This window comes from Scomber japonicus, chromosome 20 (assembly GCF_027409825.1).
Source record: "Scomber japonicus isolate fScoJap1 chromosome 20, fScoJap1.pri, whole genome shotgun sequence".
Classification (NCBI taxonomy): Eukaryota; Metazoa; Chordata; class Actinopteri; order Scombriformes; family Scombridae; genus Scomber; species Scomber japonicus.
In genome coordinates this window covers 16458176-16482190 of record NC_070597.1, presented here as the reverse complement: position 1 = coordinate 16482190, position 24015 = coordinate 16458176, and the positions used below count along the sequence as shown (strand labels likewise).

At 37.3% G+C, this 24015-nt stretch overlaps 3 protein-coding genes across 3 annotated transcripts; 2 read left to right on the top strand and 1 right to left on the bottom strand.

Moving 5' to 3' along the window:
• Positions 1 to 7364: 7364 nt before the first annotated feature.
• Positions 7365 to 8603, bottom strand: LOC128381141 (tripartite motif-containing protein 16-like protein). Its single transcript, XM_053341090.1, has 5 exons — positions 8552 to 8603; positions 8306 to 8338; positions 8127 to 8189; positions 7883 to 8025; positions 7365 to 7793 (listed from the first exon to the last, which is right to left on the bottom strand). The coding sequence occupies exons 1-5, from the start codon at positions 8601 to 8603 to the stop codon at positions 7365 to 7367; spliced, it is 720 nt and encodes a 239-aa protein (XP_053197065.1).
• Positions 8604 to 11073: 2470 nt separating this feature from the next.
• On the top strand, positions 11074 to 14443 carry LOC128381139 (stonustoxin subunit beta-like). Its single transcript, XM_053341089.1, has 5 exons — positions 11074 to 11122; positions 13213 to 13245; positions 13398 to 13460; positions 13558 to 13700; positions 14015 to 14443. The coding sequence occupies exons 1-5, from the start codon at positions 11074 to 11076 to the stop codon at positions 14441 to 14443; spliced, it is 717 nt and encodes a 238-aa protein (XP_053197064.1).
• Positions 14444 to 15411: 968 nt separating this feature from the next.
• LOC128381138 (stonustoxin subunit beta-like) lies at positions 15412 to 17547 on the top strand. The gene is made up of 4 exons (XM_053341088.1): positions 15412 to 15463; positions 16734 to 16796; positions 16893 to 17032; positions 17137 to 17547. The coding sequence occupies exons 1-4, from the start codon at positions 15412 to 15414 to the stop codon at positions 17545 to 17547; spliced, it is 666 nt and encodes a 221-aa protein (XP_053197063.1).
• Positions 17548 to 24015: the final 6468 nt, after the last annotated feature.

The window sequence follows — 24015 nt, the reverse complement described above, 5'->3', positions numbered from 1 at the left end:
ACAATCAATAGATTTTTGGTTGAGGCAAGTAAAAAGGCTGTTGCAATAATCCAGGAGTGATGAAATAAAGGCTTGTGAAATCTGTCTTAAAAGATTTCTTAAAAAGATTTCTAAGACGATCAAAACATGATTGAACAAGCTTTATGATGTGCTGCTCAAAACCGAAATTACTATCAAACCAGATACCAAGATTCCTTGCAACAGGTTTACTATGATCCAACAAGGAATGTCTGTTTTGTTGAGTTTAGCTGAAGGAAACTTTCTGACATTCAGTTTTTGACATCACAACAGCAGATTTGCATATCATCAGCATCACCAAAATAATGAAGTTATAATCGTTGTTCACAAACACAAAGAACGTCCTAATCAACAGGTTAGATGGAAAGCTGTAAAGCTGTACCTGATATCCCGACCTAGTGCCTCATCCTGTCACAGAGGATGCTGTGATCAATCATATCAAAGGCTGTGCCAAGATCCAGAAGTACTGAGCACATGCCATCATCAGCACCCATTGAATGGTTGTTGGTAACCTTGTGCACGGCAAAAAAAACTGACAAAACCAGTAGAAGGTGACAAATATGCAGCATACATAGTGCACCAACGCATGTCTCTTAAAACATCCATAAAATAGCCTGCAATGTCTAGATCAAACTTAAAGATTTATGGTAAAAAAAGGTGAAGAGCTCCCACTGCACTGAGTCTCTTTTTTCATTGACTGGCTTTCTACTTGGTTGTATAGAAACCTAATATTTCTGGCCTGTACCATCCATATACATGGCTTCTGCAGCCAATATTTAGACAGACATTCTTATCAAGTTTGCAGATGATCTTGGATTTTTCTATTGTTTTCCAGAAGGAGACTTGGCCATGGTATTTGTGACTTTGTGTCATAGTGCAATAAATTGTACAGCCTGCTGCCAAATCCACTCCACAATCTGATAAGGGAATTGAATTGAAGGGCAACTATAAATATCTGAGGACTTTTGCTAAAACTTCAGAGACAGTTACAGAGATAATTTGCAGGGACGTATAGTAGTTTTTGTTTTCCCTACAGAAAATAAAATCCTTTAACATTTGCTAAAGCTTTGACCTTGTTTTACCAGATTTTATTGCCTTAGCTGTGTGTATTGCACTTGTCGTAGGGAGCTTTGTGAGTAACCCAAGTATGATTACTGACTCTAACTGCAATTTGTAATGTGTTGAAAGATGAACATCTTTTTAACAGAGGAACTGATACTCTCTGGCTAAACTTGAGAGCAGAAGGACCCTGTCTAATGTATTCTTTCTGCAATTAGACAACTTAATTTAAACATGAAATTCAGCAGCAGTGTTTATCCGTTAACTGCAACAGCTTGGCACTTTACATTAAAGAACAACCAATTATTTCACTGTCTGGTCAGTAATATATGGTATATCAGACTGATTTGTGTAGGCTATATTGCATTTTATCTGTGCTTTAAGTCTGGTTTTATTTTTTGTCTTTTGAGTGGTTTCAATTAAATGCTTTATGCTAACAATATTTCCCTTATGGAACACTTGGAACACCTCATATTCGTTGAATACTTTCTAATTGCAGTTTTTTGATACTGATATGTTTACAAAATTGTGATTTTTTTTAAAGATGGTTTAGGGAGTTGTAATCCATTGTGCCATTTATTCTAATATAAAAGAAAACAGTGTAATCAATCCCCTTACTCATACATAAAGTTAAAGAAATTCAAGGTTGACATGAAAAAGCAGTTATTGCAGTCCCCAGTTCCTCCTTACTTAAGTGATGATGCCATGGCACCATCTAGTGGAAATATAATGTCATTAAGTGAAATGTATTGTCTAGTATAGCGAATTCATACTGTATTGAACTTTTGAATAATGGAAAATACATCTAAATATCAACCAGATTAAAATTATAACACATATTTAGATCAATATCAGTGACAGTTTGTTGATCTACAGGAACACAAGAATAGCCAAAGTGTCACTGCAGTAGCCCATCATGTACATTTTCTTGGTAAGACTCTTATTTTTCAAGCTTGTAGAAAGTGCTAAATGTGTTGTCAGTCCTTATGTAAATGGCAGCATTGTCCCAAGATACAGTATTACAGGGTTGCGCCTGGAAGTCCAACATAAAAACAAATATATTCTATTATACTGAGATGTAAATGTCATAATAACTACAATATAACAGGACAACTTTTTGCAAATTGTTCAGTTCTGTTCACAAGTTACAGAAAGATATTCTTTTTATACTCCCCCCCCCCCATGAAATGCTGTTCATGAAAATTGTTTTTCCACAATTGTGTGGAGTTTTCCTATTTTCAAACATGTTATTTTGTTTCTTACTGTTCATATTGTTGTGAACTCAAAGCGCCCTCTAGCGGCAGCGGTGTACTTTGTATTTCTTCTTCGGTGGTTATTCTTAGTGTGACTCGGTGGGTTTGACAGGTGAAGCTGAGCTGGTGAGTTGGTATAAAAACTGATTGTAATTTGTGTTAAATATCATAAATATGTCCGTGCCATTAACGTAGTGATGTTTATATTTTGTGTTTTCCAGTTGATTACCTGCTGACGGCACGATCACTGTTTTAAGTGCTAAAAGAAAAGCATGTGTGGAGTTGCTAATGAAGAGAAATAAACACATGAAAAAGACAGAGATTGAGTATTGGAGCTGAGTGTGACACTGTTTCGCCGGTCAAGCACACCCCGTGCGGTGGGATTTATTAGTTAATTAGTTGTTAAGTTAATAAAAACCGTACAACAATTATCTTGTTAAAATCCTTGAAATTACATCTACTCCTTCTCCTCAATTAGTATCTGTGTGAATATGCAAATTTGATTCATTTATAAAGTTTCATTTTACAAAATCATCAAATTCAGATGTGTTTTCCATTGTGGCATAACCACACAACATTAACCACTTAACGCACGCTGTTCCGTCTACGGAACGGGACGGATGTTAGGAGGTAGCCACACGTTCTTCTGAATGTTTTAAACACCAACCCTTAAACATATATACTCATGCCGTACATCGTTGGAAAGCTTAGATTGTCCTGATACATTCAAGACCACTCACGACTTATATGGTTGCTCACAGCCGTAATAGTATTAGCGATTAGCTCGGCTAGCCCCTGAGCTAAGTAAGAAAAGCTATAATGCCTACATACCTTCAAAGTCTTCCCTTTATCCACAACGATCATCTTATGACTCAGGACTTTCTGTACAGCTCGCCAAAATTGTAAAATATGAAATCCGTTTCCATAAAACCGAAATACTTTCTTCAATATGTCCATGTATTTAGTCCAACACGTAACGTAATAACACAAATAACAAACCATATACGTCCGTCATTTCCTGCCTGCACGTCCATCTCAGAGTACAAGTGACTAGATGTTTACGACCGTGAGCCTCTTCTGCTTCTGACGACACCACACACAAGCCAATCGGTGTTTAGGATTAGGCAGCACATGTCTCCAAAGCCAATGAGGACATGTGACCGACAACAATGACGACATGGCTTTGATTGACTGCTGTTCTAGCCTATGGAAATATTCGGTGAAATGAAGTTGATAACCTTTTAGCCAATAGTCAGAGGTTTCCAACGGTGTATGACACTAAGCTATTAAGTTTGGCTGTCCATAAACAAACTCCAAGCGTAACCAGCGTGCGCCCTGTGCGTAAAAGAGTTGAACCATATATCATTACGCACTCGGCATTTTGGTACACGGTTGGTTCTTCGACTTAACATATGACTTATACCAAAATAAACAGATAGATAGATAGATAGATATGGCCAAACAAAAAAATATGGTTATATGTAATAATAATAATAATAATAATAATAATAATAATAATAATAATATGGCGTCAGCTTTCATTAGAGACCAAGATTTTGATTGTAGGCAAAGGGGATGTGAAGTTATAGGTGTTTGATTGCGGTTATACAGCTTTGGTAACCAAGTGTCCATTTGGAGTCTCCAAAAAGGACCTGAGGAAAACGCATGGACATACCTGTTGAAAAATAATTCTGAAAAATTCATCTTTTTGTCTTTTGACTCCAAATTTGGACTGCATGAAGCCAAGACATGTGGCTGTGGCCTCATTGTGTCTATATCCTGCTGAGAGGTCCCTGAATGTCTGTACACATGTCATTGTAAAGGCAAACCTATGGGCGAGTAAACAACCCCATCATTGTAACCTCTGCCACTCTTTGCCAGTAAGTCACAGAATCACACAGACACTTTTACAAGAATCCTGAGAGTGTTTCCTTTCCAATGATACCAGACACATCTCTGAGTCTCAAACTATGTGGGATCTGTGCTGCTCACAACTTGGGCATGTCGTTTAGGCTAACAGCATAAAAAACAGGGGCGTGTGTTAAGTGGTTAAACTAATACACTGTAGACAACAGGTTTATGTTCACATCAAAAAGAAAAAATGCACATACAGTGTAACAAGCTTGCACACAGTTTTAGCATACACAACTATATACTGTACTACAAATATTTAATGTAGTCTGATACAGTACTGAAAAGTTTGAATCCTAAAAACATGTTCACAACAAAAAATACTGATGCAAGAATCGTATACATAACTTAAACACTCTCATCCATATGTGTGTGGAATACAGACATAGCCTACAGGTCCTACAGTATTCTAGTTCCTTACTGAGGCGAATCACTGATTATACAGCACATCATAAAAACAAAACAAGAATGAAGAAATTCTCACAATCAATTTATAGAATGTCTGCACAGGCTCATTTACAATTCACACAGAACAGGTGAAACAACTAAGACACTCAATGTTATTCAAAGGCTGGTTATACTGTGCCCCTGCAACTCTGTCCACTGCAGCAACACAACAGTTTCAGTGTGCAGACAAACACCTCATAGTGCAAAATATGACCTCCATAACATCAACAACTATGAAGAGTGAGCAACAGCATGCAGATCATATTATTTCATATAATTAAGTCCCACTGAACTTGGTGCATTCTTACTTTGTTAGTTCACATAACTCTTCATCTCATTGTTCCATTGCTGCTGGATAACTAAAAACTCTTACAATAATAATAATAATAATATAAGCTCATCTTAATAATGTTAATTACTTTACATTGTTTATTATGTGGTCAGAGTGTGACAGGCTTCACCCAGAGTTTCTTTTTCCAGTGACCTGTTCACTCACACATTTGCATGTGAGCACTTATTTACTTAATCTTTAGTCATACAAACAGCCATTACACCACAGAGGGGCGCTGTTTAACTCGATTGAGTAAACTCAGTTGAAACTACTGTAGGACATGGACACAACATCAAAATAAGAACTCTGTATGCGAAAAAAAAGATGATTGAATCTTTTTTATTAAAATTGTTCTGACTTTTTTTTTCTTTGTTCCAGAGAGAAAACTCCGTTTTAAGAGTGGTACAAGAGTTCCAGGTATGCTGCCACAGAGGATAAACTCTGTCTGTCATACTGCTCACAGTCACTGGAGGGAGGCAGAAGCAAAGTTTTCTCAACCAGAGGAAACAAACTGTTAGAGAAGTGGCTTTCAACCTGTAAACTCAGTCCTCTAACCAGCAATGAACACATTTATGTCAGTTCTGAGGGAGTCACATTATGAATCATGATATTTGAAAAGACAAAATATTTCCTACTATTTGTTGTTTGTTGTAAAATATAAAATGTGATTATACTTCATCCCATAACTCTGCCTTATGCACTTTTATGATTTTGTTTTTCTTCTTAATGCTCACAAACCTAAAAACCACTGTGGTGAAACACTATAAACATCAGTATGATTTTTGAAAAGATTTACAGTACAGAAATTTTACATGAGTATAATGATGAAAATAAAACTATTTGGACAGTTAACAGTGTCTTCTTCAATCATCTTTGTGTTGTGGGTCCAAGTATATGCACTGCATGGTTGCTGTTTTACTTTTAACATGCATCTGATTATATAAATGTATGTAATTGCTGCAGAATGCACTAAAACTTAATTGTAGAGATGGTTTCCATCATGACATGTAACATCTACAGTCCTGTTGTGTGTAGTCAGTCTTTTGTCCTGAGGAAGTGTTTCTGACTAAAACAGTTTACCTGCTCACCCAATGTGTTACCCAGTCATGCTGTATAACAAATATACAGGAATTACTTAATTACTTAATTATTATTTTCTTTTATTACTCTTGTCTTCATCTTCACCTCAACTGAATGTTTAAGCTTTGGCAAACTGATCATTCTGAGTAATTCAGCCTATCTGGTATTAAGGAAAAAATACTCAATGTCATTCTTATTAATTAAGTTAGCAATGAGTTGAGCAATTAATCTGCTGTCTTATATTTATTCAACTTCTCTCTCATCTGTGCTCCTGTATTGGCCTTGTTTGTGTACTCACATGCAACCTTGTTTATTGCTTCCCAGGATCTGCTTTCATGTCACCAGTCTAATCCTCTGGCTCACTCAGTGTTAACAGGGAAAGGTGAGGAATGAAAGATCCAGAGCAGCTGGAGGTATGGAGGAGTCGGAATGCTTCACTTGACATTGATGGATTAATGTTCCTACGCTGTAAGCTCATATTTATACATCATGACTTATCACCAGAGGATACCACAAAGCAATGCAGCTCTGCAAATAAAATGATTTTGTTTGTCCTCTCAATTTAAAGCCCCTTCTGCTTCTTTTAAAAGCAAACATCTCAGCTTTTCTGAAACACTGCAGCCTCCTAAAGAACAGATCTAGTACAATGTGCTGCATGTTTGATATAGGGATGTTGCAATTGCATCTCCCAACTCTCTTAGCACTGATGAAAGCCTGGATTTTAAGGTGCATGTGCTGATTTGTATACACATTTATTTGTATAGAAAGTTAAATATGAATACAATTGAGTGCAGTTAGGTTCCACCTATTCAGAAGCATTTTTCCAAATAGAATCAGTTTTAATTTTGATTCATTCATGTATACAATAGAAGTAGTTAGAAATGAATGGTGTAGACCACTGACTCAGAATAATATACAATAATACTCATGATAGTATTCAGTACACGGGAGTAAAACTTCAAAATGTATTTTATTTAAATGAAGTCACACAAAATCATGTTTTTTATATGAAAAGTGCAGAATATACCTATAGTATAATACCATAATATACATAATACAGTGTATCACCACCACAAAGTATTTAACATTTGGAACACGTTATGCATACACAAAGACTTACAGTAGTAGATTCTTGATAAATATGTTTCTATATACACAGTTTTTACATAAAAGTACTTTTCTCTTAAATTATCCTGAAAAAAATTTAGCATACATGACATTTAACTGGAAATGTAAGAACAATGGAAATACAAAATGTGCAATCTTTACTCCTCTTGCTTAACTAACATGCATGATGATTTTTGTCCCACCCAGAAACCTGCCATCATTTTTCCCTTGAAGGAGCTCTTAATCTGCTGCAGCAATTGGATCTTCCTCATATATTCTCCTCCCTCTTCCTCCTTCTCTTCTTCGACTGCATAAAAATTGATGACACCAGCTGGATGGTCAAGGTACACCCCAATTGTAGTGTATTGGGGAATGTCCCAGATTTCAGTGCTAATACCATCGAACCACAACTGGTAATGGGATCCACCCCACCCAAGACCCCAGGACTGTTCGCTTTCTCCAAGCCCGCAGGGTCCGTCACTTCCCCTTCTCCCTGCCTTTTCATGGGTGACTCCGGCGACCACCCAGCCTGAATATTTTATTTCCCAGTAAGCTCGGAAGCCCAAAATGCCTTCTTTGCAAAGAACCTTAACGTGTGAGGGGATAAAAACAGCTGAGCATTGGAAATAATGTTTACCACAACATCTAAATGTGTGAGTATAGTTGAAAAACATACCTGGGGGATATGCTCATATCTCTCTGGTCTGTCCAGGACAGGACAAGTGACGTTATCAGTCATGCGTGATACCTTGGATCCACTCTCTGTAATCCACAGCATCTTATTGGCTGTCTTGTCATCCAAGGAAAGGTTGATCCAGTCTGAGGGAAAATGTATGGGTTATGACACATAGAAACTGCAGTATTAAAAGACGAGGGGAAAGTAAGGCACAATCATGAAAGTCAATCCAAATGATTCTTACATTTGAGAAGATCAGCTCTGCATGTCGGCTCAGGGATGTTGGGCTCGTAGTCTGGGATCTTTGCTGAGTGAGGAGAATAGTCAGATTTAAGTGGGTTAGAAGGGTTAGGGTTAGAGTTGAGAAAGTTATTAGTTCTTTAAAATAGCAAAAGTATATTTTTCTGGGTTTTTAAAACTCACGTGTAACGGAAGCCACATCTTTGGGTTTTTTTCCTGTAAACATGAAAAACAAGCATGACTGCTGGTTGTTGAATACTTTACTTTCTTTTAGATTAAATTTTAGAAACGTTCATACTAACGATATACACAATCTGCTCAGACAAAACTGTCAAAAGCAATCCTATAATTCTTGTAGGATCATTTTGTAGTTGTGTTAATAATCAAATTATTATAATCTGCTAAAGACTATAAAGGGAAGTCACTCACCAGGTCTGCTGGCTGTAGGCATGATTCTCGTAGTGGGAGCACTGGTTGGCATCTTTATCACTTCTTATTGTACTGAGGTTTCTTGAATGTTGGCGTCTGTCAGCAGCGTATTGCTGCAATGATGCAAACTCCTCTTTATATATCCCTGAGAAAGGGGGTATTAAAGGTTTTGGGCGGCCCCTGGGGATTCGTAGGAGAAATTTTGGTAAGGTATGTAGAGATAATGATCTCACTAATGGGCGTGCCATGGTGTCTGCCAAACCAGGATACACATGTCAATGCCAACACCTGACCCGCTGACCCATATTTATCTGAGTAGTTCTTGAGTTTGTTTGTACAATTGCTCTGTCATCTCTTTGAAATCACACACACACATCTTGGATATTGATATCTGCCGGGGAATGTGAACATCCTGTACAGAACAGAGGCACGTGGATGAGTAGAGCTACTGCACTTTGAGACCTTCTAGAGATAGTGATGGAGACGAGAAACCTGGTAGAGTTTCATTTAGAATAAAGTCTCATCCATATTGAGCTCTTTTAAAGAAGACTTGAAGGTGATGATAAAATATTTTAAAGGTAGATTTTTGATGCAGCACACTCACTGCTTTATTTATTTTTTCTGGTAGATTTTGAATCTCTGGGGAATGACTTTGAAATCTTTATTTATTTAGTTAGTTATTTAAGATGTTTAATTCTGTCAACCCATTTCTTTTCCTCATTTACAACACTCAGTAAAAACATATTTCCACATTATTGCAAGATATTCAGAACAACAGAAAAAAATGAGGTAATGACCTTGAATGTCCAGAACAGCTCAGTGTTTTGGCAGAGATCACTAGTCTGTCAGCACTGCTATAAAAACTGGGTGCCTCTGGTTTGTGATCGGCCTTTGAGAGGAGAATGGGAGGAACTCATAAAGGTATATATGTATACCTTATCCATACTCCCTTCTCAATAAACCCCTTCTGGCAATCTGGGACAGTTCCAACACTTCAGTGTGTACTGTTAAGTATGTTGGTTGCTCTGCAATCAGTGGCCCAGTCACTCATCTGCTTGGACAGGCAGGAACACAAGAAGGACGAGACAGCCTTGCCTAGATGTTTGGCAGGAAGCCGAAACAGTAAACACTTCGGACACGCTGCATCACATTAGTGAGCATATCAGAAAAGGGTTTACGACCAGCGAGATGTTTTTTCTTTTGACTCAGGCCATGTGCATTAAAACATTTGTGATAGTAAATGGGTTGATGTGATAATGCAGGTCAAGATCATGTCTAAGCCTGGCACAATGAACCGAGGAACCCCCCAGTCAACTGACTCACAGTCAGGTATTCAGGTCATAACGCACAGTAATCTACTGTATATAGATTTAATTTGGTGTAGACGTTACATTTCTTTGTCAATGTATTGTTATTAGCTGTTTGTTGATATTATATATTTAATTTACTTACTGATAGATAAATTGATCATATCATGATGTTAATGTCCTGTTTTCCACCATGTTTTTTTAATCACTCAAACTGAATTATTAAAGGGATACAAACGTACTGTAGTATCAATGATTCTTTTATTCATTTTTAAATGCAAATTAAGGAAATATGTTTAATAAATACTCTTTTAAACTTTATGTATGATTGTGATTGCTTGAATATTAAAGTAATCATTTTAAAAGTTTTGATTCCTGTTGTTTGTTTTAAGAAACAAAAACATTTCAATAAAACTTATACTCACTTAATCTAAACTTAATCTAATTATATTCATGCAGTCAAAGTTTCACTGACATCAGAATGCCAGTACATTCTTATACACATTCTATAGATTTTTTATTTCAATGTAAGAATAGGAGTTTGAGGTAAATGGAGGTTTTAAAAATGTTGTTTCAAGAAATATTGACACTTAACCATATCATGTTGATCATTCCTCTGATATAGAGTCTATATGTTTTCTTTCAACACTTTTGAATTGTGCAAACAGTTGAGGTCATACTCTCAATGCACTGTACTTTTGCACCTGTTCGACCTCACACTGCTTCACGTGCTTGAAGACCACACAATCTGCCTTACACATTGAAATATTTGCATTTGCATGCTCTGAATTCATGTTAATGTGTCTGTGTGTATGTGTGTGTGTGTGTGTGTGTGTTTGCATACACTGATCATCTTATCTACCATCACTGCTCTCAGTGTGCAATGTGATGAGATCAGTGATGTTCTGTGGAGAGGGAAGGCGGGGTTTACTGGGTTCAAGGTGGTGTCCTCCAGACATTGGAACATTCATCTAACCTTTTTAAGGAAAAACACGCATACACAGCTCCAATTACAAACCTCTTACCTCCCACTCTTCCTGTTGGAAAGTTTTGTCTCACTCACATCCACGCCAAATGACCTAAATTCTTTCAACTCTGTCCTCGTTTAAAAGTATATAAGAGAGGTATAAAGCTGTTACGCAGTATAGCCAACAGCGACACATCACCCTCAGAGAGACCAGCCACATCAGGCTAAGACAGGCTGACTGTATCAAGATGCCCACTACCACTAGAATCATCTCTGACACTCGGAGGCCAGATAAAGGTGAGCTTTATTTTCTACTTTTCACACAATTTCAAATTGGTTTAAAGCTTAAATACAGAACATGAAATTTAAAACTTTCCTAGAGCTATCTACAGGATCTAGATCTTTATGGCAACCATCTTTATCTAGATCTTAAAGTATTGCAGCATTTATTAGTTGCTGTATTTAATACAGAAATCATCATCAGCAAAGCTTTAAATGTACTGATTTAATATCCTCATCTTGTGTGTGCATCATTGAGGCTGTTTATTATCCTCTGAGGCAAATCCTGAGTGAATGGGTTAATAGAGTTTATGTCTGTGTCAAAAACGCAATATTTCACTGACTGATTTCATGCTTGTCATTATGAGGGGCCGGGTATTATGGTTTTACAGCCAGCCTGGGAGCAAGGGTCTGCAAGTGTCAACATCATCTGCATTAAAAAAGATTTAACATGCTGTATGTATTTAACATGCTATACTGTATGTGCAGCATAATGCCAGTCTTGGAAACAGATGATATTTGGCAGGATTGTATTCAATCTAATCCAGTCTGAACTCATTGATGTCAGCCTCTGTAGACTGGATTAGCAAGACAACAGAAAGAAGGGAAGACAGCAGGAATACAGAAGTAACTCATGAATCTGTAACATAACTTACAAAGGTCTACTCTTGTATAGTTTTATAGTATAAGTTTTTTGGCTTTTTAATAATAGGAATCCAGCATCTTGCTCCAGTATCAATAACAATGTATTTATTTACACACTTTTGAAGTTTTAAATCCATCAAATCAGATTCAGCATGGAGTTAATCAGTCAAATCCTGTCACAGGCCAGATGAACAGACCCCATTCAGATTGCAGCAGTGGGGCTGAGGCTCCTTCCGACTTAAATCTTGTGTATGGTGTCATATTGTAATGAGGCCAGACAAAGCAGTTATTTTCATCACCTTGTGCTATATCCAGACAGGTGGCTTAAAATGTTCATGTGTTCTCTACCCAACCTCCAGTCAACAGAGAGATAAATTTCAGCTCATTTAGATGTGACGTGCATACTACATGGTGTAAAAATAACCGTTAAGTTTGAGAAATGCAGATAATGATGACAAGTAAATTTACATGCAGTTGAGAAAGCAAAGTCTCACCTTGAACTCTTGTCTTAACACATACCATAGACAACCTGTGCTATTGTGCTTCAAGTCATTTTCATAAAAAATTCATGAATTTTGTTTTCCTGTTTGCCAAGACGAACTTCATGAATGTTCTGAGATGATTTGGATGTGTGAATGAAATGGATAGTGTCTTTTTTGGAAGGGATGTCGATTGATATAAATAAAACACATGAGATAGTCAAAGTTGACATCTTAATGCTGAAGAGATTAAGTGTCTCCTCTTCGTGAGGTCCGTCCTTAACTAAAACCGAGCCCTGCCTGCACACACGATACAAAGCTGGCATCCGAGCTATGCCTGTTATGTAGCCTCTAATTAAATTATGATTATTGTTACCTGTAATGAAGCTTAATTTGCTAATATCTGGCAGACTACTAATTATTTTTCATGTATGTTACAATAAGCTACCCTGCATCAGAGATAATCAACATGTTTTGCCTGTAAGATAAGTTTGTAAGTCAACATAACTTCACTTAAACTCTTTTGCAATACAACTTCTTTTTATTTGAGATCAGAAGTAACACAGTTTGTCAGTTTTGACTTGACTCCCCAACTCTTGATTCTTGTGCATTATTCACATCAATAAATAGATACTAGCTCCACATCCCCCACTTATTTTGATTTGAAGAAGCAAAACATGTCACATCTGATAAACTCCTCTGAGCACTCCGCTCTAGTGTGCCTGAAGCCAAAGCTGTAGCAAGTGAGATGTCTTGGTAATTCCAGCCGCCTAGCATGAATCAACCACTGTCTCCAGAAAGCATGTGGTTTCTGATGTGATGATCTGACAGAGGCAGATGGTATTCTAAGTATACACCATTTTGTAGCGGCACTTCATCAATTACAGAGACACACCTGACACATACCGCTGCCTAAAGTATTTAGAACGGATAAGTACATCCATCTTAATACGTTTTCTTTTTTTTCTTTAATTGTTTGTGCAGTAAAGAAAGTCAAAGCTGGAAACACACCCACAGGTAAGACAGTCAACTTATTACAAGCTTGACAACAGTTTTTGGTTTTTAAATATTTTGTATTGTAAACGCAGACATAAAGATGGACCTACAGTACAGTATGGCTCTCCTGACCTTGTATTGATTTCACTGACTTCTGTCACTTCACTCCTCAGAGAAGACCCCGGTCTATGAGCCAAATATCCCTGAACCCAAATGCCGAGCTGATCTCATCAAATGTAGGAACAATTTTATCTGTTTTTATCCATCCACAACTAAGTTCAAAAGTATTTTAAGGTTTTTTTTGTTAAATAATAGTCTCCTCCTGTTTTTCAGACTGGATCGACCTCTCCTTTGATGACAAAACAGCCAATAAGATGCTGTGGATAACAGAAAGTGGTAGTAAGGTGGCCCGTATGACTGATGAGATCACTTGTCCTGTCTTGGATAGACCAGAGAGATATGAGTATGCTCCTCAGGTACATATACATAATGAATATGCAATATTTAATATGTATTTTCTCTTGATTCACAGTGTTCAGACAAGTCATAAACTTGTCATAACCATGCTGCAGGGGGAGGGGATTGATATGACTATAAAACAGGGGCAACACTATGATGGACCTCAGGGCTGTCCCCTGTGTTTATTTAAGTCCCGAGCCAACTGGTTTGGTGTTGCAAGTTGGAGAAAGTGAAGCTGCTCTGAATTCTTCCCAGTGGCAGATGCAGTAAATCACAGGTTATGATCAACAACATCTAAAATAAACTGTCATTTTCATTCATGTTCTGCAAGGTGCTTTGCAAGGAAGGTATCCTGGGCTTCCGAGGCTACTGGGAGGTGGAGTTTTCAGGATGGGTCGTGGCTGGGGTGGCATACGAAGGAGCAGGAAGGAGGAACAGCGATGGACCATGTGGCCTAGGAGAGAACGAGGAATCCTGGGGTTTCGGCTGGAGTGGTTCAAACTATTATGCCTGGCACAAGGGTCAGAGTTTTGAGATCATGGGTATTCCTAAGTCCTCTATAATGGGCATATACCTCGACCAACCAGCTGGTATACTTAATTTCTATGCTGTGGAGGAAGTGAAGAAGGGAGAGGAGAGCACAGGAGTAAAGGAAGTTAAACTTTTGCAACAGGTTAAGAGTTCGTTTAAAGAGAAAATAATTCCAGGTTTCTGGGTGGGGACAAAGTCCCACTGTTTGATCCTAAAGAATGAGGAATAAAGGTGTAGATTATTTCATCTTCTAATTTTTTGGATGTTCTGGTTTATATTGATATATTTATTTGTATTCTATATTTTTATTCCATCATTGTTATTGTTTGCTAAAATATTAAATTCTGTGTGAATGTGTGAATGTATACAGAATGTTAAATATGCAAAAATGTAAATAATAAAGAATTTAACAATATTTTGTTCATTTTGTCCTGACTTTTAAATCTGAATATTAACATAAGAGACTTGCAAAAATATTGCATCGGATTTAATAACTTTAATCAGCTGACAATAAATATAGATCAAACAGGTGTTTGACTTGGCATATAAATTTCCTCTCTAAACCTCTCTGGGCTCTACATGCAGTTCATGGTAGATATAGTATTGTGGCCGCTGCAAAGATTACCAGTGTTAAACTTTTTAAAAAATGCAAGAGATGTTGTAATATAGGGAATCCTATCTATTAAACAATGCAAATATCAATGCACCTGATGCAAGACTTAGTAACACTTTCACATCCATGAAGCCTTATGGGTGTATAGATTAAAATGAATAGACCCCTTGTCGCATAAATCATTATCTGCTCCATCTATTTTTGGTTTGACTGAGGTGTCTTTATATATGTGGCTCTGCTTCGTCATGTACCAGTTGTGTTGACAAAATTGACAAGACCTTACTGTCAGTAGTGTTTAAAGTCATCTTCTTCCCTTTCTGAACAGACTCATGAAGTTTCATTGGTGTCAAATGTCTGTCAGCCTTAAGTATATTCGTATGTCAGAGTCAAGTGCATACACCCCTTTTAACCCCCCATGGCGCGCCTGTCCCACTGACCTCGACACCTCCTTCAGACGCCTACCTCATCTTCACAGAGGGTATAAAAGTCACGACGAACACAAAGACTTTTACTGCACTTTTACATTAGATGAGTCGAAGAATCTTAAAGGCTCTCAAAGTGGATAAGAAGCACACTGTCTCAAGATGCCTACCAGACCTCATTCTACAAGAATCCTGTCAGAGACAAGCAAACCAGGTACAATAAACAAACATTTTCTAAGAGAAATGTTTGTGAGAAATGTTGATTCATTTCAATAAATGAGTAAAGTTTGAGCTTCTGATGCATGACACAACCAACCGTTTTTAATGGGTGTAAATTTAAAGCCAGACTGTTCACATATACAAACAACTCAACTTGTCTGCTTTCCTAAACTTAAAGGGAAAGTACTTCAAATGTATGCTGAACCTCTCTGATATAACATAACGCTTTTTGTATAGTGATAGCTGCCATGTCAAACACCACATTTAAGACTCTGTCCCTTTAGAGTGTCTGTGTTGCCTTCATTAGATGGAATAAGGAAGTGAAGTGTTCACCCCCCAAAAAAATTGAGTATTACTTTGTCTACCACCTTTTGTGATGCCATAATATATGACAAAAGTTTTTGGGCATCCATGCTTTCTCAGGTTCACTAACACAAGTTGACATCAATGAAGGCAGCCAAAAACATTTCGTGTTCTTGTCTTCTGTATTTAAAGTGACTTCTCGAGAGTGACCTTCTTCTGTCATCATTACTCAATGTAATAAGGATAATGCACCACTTTTCCTGAGCATGGAGGAAAATCAATATATGAATGTAATTTGTTTTATGATGTTGATTGATATTTCCATTATAAAACATTGTTATGAAAGTATTATAGAAGAAGATACTTATTGTGGGGGTTCCCAGTTTCACCGGCTGCAGGGCTACTCATGAATAAGATATTTCAAGAATCAGGTGATGAAAGTTAAAAATGAAAAAACTGTCCACACTGTCCATCATTGTCATGCCATTTCTTAACATACAGATGTTTGTCAAATTCTTAGTCTTACTCACAACTTGTCTCAAATGTTTATGATTTACTCAGTGCTCAAATTCCTCATTGAGTATCACGTTTTATGTTAAGACTGTTAAAAGGGTTGTGTCATATGAAGCAGTAAACAGCTCTTCACCTCCAGCCAGGCAGTTTAACCTTACTAGTCCTTTATCTTTGTAGGAAAGAAAATTAAATCCAGCAAGAATGAGAAGACAAATGCAGGTAAGGGACTCATGCATACATTAACCTATACACATACTTTGAACATTACTTTGTTTATTTCATTATTATTATTACCTTAGTTTTGTTTTATTTTATTCTTCTTGTGGTATCACAAGCCAAGACACATTCTTTGCATCATTTGTAAAAAATAATAAAACTCTTTCTGATTCTGATTATATAGTGGACATCATTGTCTGTATGCTTTTCAAGCCAACTTCCTCTCCTTACAGAAAAAATTCCCATCTATGTGCCTAACATCCAAGAGCCAACAAGCAGAGCTGAGCTCATTAAGTGTACGAAACTTTTTCCAATAAATGATCAGCAATATTTTACAGTTTTTGTTGTCAGTTTATGAATAAAAGATACCATTACCTGGTTTTCTCCTGTAGACTGGTTTAATTTGACTTTGGATGACAAGACTGCCAACAAGATGTTGTGGATTTCTGACAGTGGGTCTAAGGTTTGTCGTAGAACTGAGGAGATTTGTCCTGTCCTGGATAGACCAGAAAGATATGAGTGCTCTCCACAGGTAAATAAAAACAATAATACAAACACAGTTATAGGCTATCTGGTAAAGAAACAAATGTTTAACTTTCTTTCTTTCTTTTCCTTTGCCTCTTCATTTCCCTGAAGGTGGTTTGCAAAGAGGGGATTTGGAACATGAGGACTTACTGGGAAGTGGACTACTCAGGCTGGGTGGTAATTGGAGCCACCTATGAAGGAGCAGGACGGAGGTCAGACTCTGGGCCAAGCGGCCTTGGAGAAAATGAGGAGTCCTGGGGTCTGTGCTGGTCAGGAACACGTTACCAGATCTGGTTTAACGGGGTCAACAAAGATATATACGATGTCCCATATTGCTCAACAATTGGGGTTTACATCGACCAGCCTGCAGGCATTATAAGTTTTTACACTGTAACTGGTGAGGGTGCAGAGAGGGAGGTTAAACTGTTGCACAGGGTAATGACTACGATTGAGAAGAAGATTCTTCCAGGTTTCTGGATGGGAATTCAATCCTCGTGTACAATACTGAAGATAGCAGATTAAACTGTCAAAGCTGATGAAATAGGTTTTGATTATGTTAACTGTAGCTGATGCTGTATTAACATATTCTCCCAATTATTATGATCTAATAGCTCCAATCACTTTTAACCAAAGTCAAACATGCATTAAGGTCTGGTACTGCCTTTGATATTCGTTTAAAGAAAACCTTAGTTATTCTTAAACTTTTCGTTTATGTTTTACAGAAATATTTTTCTATTTTTGTGTATTTATTTGTCTGATTGTCCTTTATTATACATGTTTGATTCTATAGGATCTCATTGGATATGTATGAAGTGGTATTATATAGGATATTTATGAATATTGAATGTCCTGTGACTTTATGTATTGTGAAATAAAGAATGAGTTATTATAAATTAATGCTGATATAGTGATTTTTTCCCCCCTTATCTTGTGCGTCATTTATGGCCGTATAGAAGGAATTTTTCATATTTTAAATGTGATACTTCTGTGAGGTGAAAGCAACTAAATCCACTGAATTTCATGCTTAATATCTACTGATAACCATTTAAAATGAAATCATCATAGGACTATTTACAGCTTCTTATTTTCCATGAGTGATCATTGCCCAGTGGGTAAAAGCCTTTGTGTGTTGGAAAGATAAGGTTGCACACACAGTGTCAAGCACTCAGAGTTTCAATCCCCCGTGGATTTTGGCTGAGCAAAGAAGAAGGAGTGAGAATCACACCCCGCTGGGTTAAAGGCCTCACTTTGATATGTGAGAGGCTCCAGCCTGAAGATGACTTTTCTACACTGACAGGTGGGCCTCAACTCAGCCACCTTCACACCTAAAGCATGAGCTTTAGAGGAACTAAAAGTGGGGCACATCAACAAAGACTGAACATCCACACTGCTGAAGGCCCAATGCATCATGCAACCCTGATTTAACAAGCGCTAAGAAGAGCTGCAGTGATCAACCACTCATGAGTCATGCAAGCATTTCATGCACTTTAACGGCCATCATTTGTCCTTCTTATCTATAGCACATTACATACAGTAAAGGTCATGTTTTATTGTGGCTATTAAATGCATAGGTCATTGGAACATGTATACATAAGTGGATCAAAATTAAATGACCTTGTATGTTCTTTCTCTAAATAAAGCAAGGAATCCCTGTCCGTCTGTATGTTCAGGCAGGTGACATATTGAAGGAAAAAATGGCAGTGGTCTGAGTGCTTGACCCCTACAGTGAGGGGATCTGGTGGCTCTGTTATGCTGTGGGGGACATTTTTCTGGTATGGCTTAAGAGACTGAAGCTCTACTATTGAACTGTGTAGCGTGAATTAAACAAAAACGCAATTTGTGCTTTTGCTGTTGTTATTGTTGTTGCTGCTGTAACATTAAGGATAATGAGAAGAAGTTAGCATTGTGTTATTTTTGGCATATTCTGATGTTTTATTTGCAACAAAACATATTTTAGCCATGTGCTGCAGGTGTTGGAGCTCTTTGAATGTAAATTAACAGTGGAACAGTTGATGAATATTTTTACACAGTAGATGGAGGCTGTCATAGCTCATAGACAGTCACAAAACATACTTAAGATATTTAAAAAGTAATGTCTAATCAAACATTTGGTTCACTTATGATGAAAATAAAATACAGTTTGTGTACAATAGTGTATATATAACTGCTGAAATACATCTGTGATCATAGACATCTATTTGTGATTTATGCAGTGGTTCCTGTGAAGTCATAGTTGAGCACACTTAAACCTATGTGACAGACAGGTACAAATATTGATTGTTGACTAAAGGAAATTGGAGTCCATAATCCAAGAATAATCACACCCAGAGCGCCAGTGTCCTACATGTTTGTTTCTGTGTGGGTTTATTCCAGGCATATGAGTAGTAACCCGAAGCTTGTGTCATGAGCAAAGTGGTATACATTATATAAGTGACACATATAGTATGACATATAGGTTGGGGGGTGAGGGGGGTGGATGATGCGAATGTCCCACATTTCATGCTGCTGTGTGCATTGCTTTGAACGCAATAAGGACTGAAAACAAGTGAATACAATTTTTTCTTTTATGTGCATTAATTCTATAATATTACAATGACAGGAATTATAATACACTATGATCCTTGCCTAATTGAAGTTCTTATATCTATAATTATACAGTTCTATAAGCAGATTAAAATGAACTATAAGTATGTTTAAAAATGTATTATAGGCATGGGTGTCATATAAGGTGTTTAACATGTTTACATCTAAGAGCTTCTTGTGAACACTGTGCACCAGCTTGATGAGTTGTTGGTTCTAAATTACATCTACTCAATGTACACCTGGAATATTATTCCCATCTGATCAGACACCACCTTATCGATGATATGCAGCACTCATTTATCCTGACTCTATTGGTCCCCACAGATTTACTGTCATGTAGCTACTGGCCTGCGTTCAAACTGTACAGTCTTACATGGCCTGGAGGGAGCATCAGTTACATATGGCTGCTCTCCACTACTTTCTCTGTATGCTTGTGTACAGTACACACACACACACACACACACACACACACATATATAGATATACACACACACAGGTATACACACAAAACTCTCCTTCATTGTCTCAGTTGGATGCCCTGTTATTCCAGACACAGTCTTGGTGTAGAACATGTGTAGGGAGTGACCCCTTTCGTCCACACTGTACAGTACATGGCAAAGGTGATACTGAGTCAAAGTCTGTTTATGGTTAACAGTTTTTGGTTTTAATTCCACCAATGAAGTCAGAACGCTCTTTGTATAGAGAACCATAGAATTACAGCTGGTTTTGTTTGTTTGTTTGTTTGTTTTTACCCTGGTGGTAGACAGTAAAATGAGTAGTTGAACAAAGTGTTACATAAAATAATCTAAATTTCGGGAAAATATTCTTGATCCATGAGTCTAGTTTATAATCTCTCTGCTTTACTTGTTTCATATTTGCTCACACTAAGTATAAAATGTTTACAAGTGTTGACCTTTCTACTGCATTAAAACACATTAAATTCTATTCTAGTGTTAATTATTTTTCTTCAATACCTGTGAAATAATTTATGGGTAGGTCCCTTTAACCATGAAGACCATTAAAACACTACTAGACCACTAGAGTGGTTATACATTGGCATATTTTTTCCATACTTTTTGTACAAATTTATCTTTCTGACTTGTTCAGTTGTGAATGACCACAGTTGGTTACAAGTCTTGTGAAAGTCAACAGCATCATCTTCTGTAAAAATGATGCATTACAAGTCAGACTGTCACTGTCTTCTATAGGCTATAGTAAGCTTTGTTGATTTTCTGGCATAATATCTAATTGCTGTATAGCTTTTAAAATGAGTCTCTATGTTGACTGTATTTGATAAAATAATTGTGTATCTTAAAAAAACTCTGGTACAACTATCAGGTTAAAGTTTACTAGATATACAACATTGTTAAAGGGCTCCACCTGCTGGTTTCTTTGTTTGTACACCACTGAAAGCAAACAGTCATCACTATGTGGGTTGCATACTTTCATGTGTAATGTGTTCACCTATATATAACTTGCACTCAAAACACAATAACATGATGATTGGCTAATTTATGACAGGATAGAAACAGATAATTATTAAACCCAATGATGAATTATGAGTTTATTTCATGTTAAATGAAATATTACATATATAATTACTTCCTATAATATCACATTACACTTGCATCACATGCATAATGTTTTCACTAATCCAACTAATCCGTAATCTGTGTTAAAATAATTACAATTAATTTCTTGTATCCACTTTCTTTCTAACTACAATCCCACAGTATTACTTGTAATTTATCATTCCTGAACTGTCTTGTTGACTCCACATCCAAATGATGATTTTTATCTGATGTGATGAAAGTTATCTGCAGTAAGTGTCTGCTGTTAGGTGGAATGACCTGCCTGAGAAACCCCAGATTGCCGCATCAGTATCTTCTTCTAAATTGATTTTATGTCTATGTTTACTAGTAATTATTGCTGCTCTCCCTCAGCAGGAGCCATAGTACTGTTTTTCTATGTTCTATTTATTTTACTCTTACTTGGATTTTTTAAAATATTATTTATGCACTTGTTTTTATCTTGGAATGCTGAGAGTGAATGTTGGTGTATTTGTGTGACCCATCAAAACAAATTCCAATTGACTATGTCGACATGGCAATAAAGTATTGAATCTCTTGAATCTCTTGAGGTGGCCGAGACCTGCCATAGCTGCAAATAAAAGTAACGCTGCAAACAAAAACAAACGCTGCTGCAAATAAAAAGAAACGCTGCTGCATATAAAAGAAACGCTGCAAATAAAAAGAAACACCGCAGCATATAATAAAAAAAAAACAATGCAAATAAAAAAAGCCACAACGGAAGTGGTGTTTTTGCCGAAACACCGGAAGAAGAAACAACAACAACAACAGGACTACGAATTGGAAAACGAACTTGTTGTATTGTTAGCTTCGGCTAACACGGGGAGACCACTAAGGAGAGTGGAAACAACTGACGGCTACATAGTTCCGGCAGCTTACTACTGTCGTTGTTGTTGTTGCTTGTACGTGCAGGTCAGGAAAAGACGTAAAAGGGACCGTATATGGTTTGTTATTTGTGTTATTACGTTACGTGTTGGACTAAATACATGGACATATTGAGGAAAGTATTTCGATGTTATGGAAACGGATTTCATATTTCACAAGAATGGATACTTGGCGAGCTGTACAGAAAGTCCTGAGTCATAAGATGATCGGTGTGGATAAAGGGAAGACTTTGAAGGTATGTAGAGATTATAGCTGTTTTTACTTTAGCTGAGTGGCTAACCGAGCCAATCGCAAATACTATTACGGCTGAGAGCAACCAATATAATTCGTGAGTGGTCTTGAATGAATCAGGGCAACCTATGCTTTCTAACAATGTACGGCATGAATAAATATGTTTAAGGGTTGGTGTTTAAAACATTCAGAAGGACTTGTGGCTACGTCCCAACCTCCGACCCGTCCCGTAGGCGGAACAGCGTGTTTTAAGTGTCTGCAGCCGAAGCTAACAATACACCGGCATTCTCCAGTTCAACTTCAAACCTGGGGCTACATCGCCTGACCAAATAACACATTAAAAAGTACATGTAGCGACATTAAACACTACCATTTTCACTTAGTTTCTAGTTCGTTTTCCAATTGTTGTTGTTGTTTCTTCTTCCGGTGTTTCGGCAAAAACAGTCCCCGGTAATCCACTTCCGTTGTGGCTTTTTTTATTTGCAACGTTTTTTTTTTATTATATGCTGCGGTGTTTTTTTTTGTTTGCTGCGGTGTTTCTTTTTATTTGCAGCGGTGTGTCTTTTTATTTGCAGCGTTTCTTTTATATGCAGCAGCGTTTCTTTTTATTTGCAGCAGCGTTTGTTTTTGTTTGCAGCGTTACTTTTATTTGCAGCCACCGTATGAATGACATGTAATGTAAAGCGCTTTGAGTGGTTGCAAAGACTAGAAAGGTGCTATATAAGTACAGTCCATTTACCATTTACCTAAACATAACTGCATGTGTACACAGAGATCTTTAACTTTTTGATACAATCTGCTTCACATAAGACTCCACACTGTAATTGTTTTTCATCAGACAATATTTCTTAATTTTGGTTTGTAGAGCTACATTATCAATATTGTCTTCATCATCAACTAACGTATATGCTTGTGAGAATGTAACAGACAGATGTGATGACGCACCATTATGGGCTCATTTAAAATGTTTTTCACTGTGGCACCTCCTAACTTTCCTTCAACAACATTTTATCAGTCCTCAAAAGAACTACATTACCCATGAGCTTTGACACCATTGTTCCTGCTTCCCATGTGAGAACGCCCCACAGGTTGCTCAGTGTGTAACAGGAGATGATAAGTAGCCATGCAGCTGTCAGTCAACATGGCTTATTGTGTAGTATGCTAAATGGGAGGGGTCGTAAATATCTAGAGGCAGACTGATTTGTTCCCTTGTGAGAACTGGACATCCTGGGCATCTGAGGTCACGACCTTCCTGGTCAAAACCAAATGGCCTGAACATGTGAGGTACTAATTATAAGATGGCATGATTGTGTGTTGAGGAATGGCTTGAATGTTTTGTGGCATGCTTATAGTACAGTATGTGTCTGGATGAAAACAACAATAGAATTCCTAGATATAAAATTGGATTTCTTTCGCCCACGCTGCTTACATTTGAATCTTGTGCCACCAACCCACCAGGCCTGCATTCTGCTGTCCTGTGAGAGTAATTTTAGACTTGACTTTTCGCCTATCTTCCTTGTTCCTATCATAGCACTTAAAATGCCTTTAATATCTTCCTCTTGTACACCAATAATGCTACCTCTCCTGAGGCTGTTGTGTGGCCCACTGCTGACTATCAGCTTTCATTTTTCCTTTGACTGTTTTCCTTTCTGTCTAGTTTTTTGATATTATTCATGACTAGAGATGCTCTCACTTTTCTCAC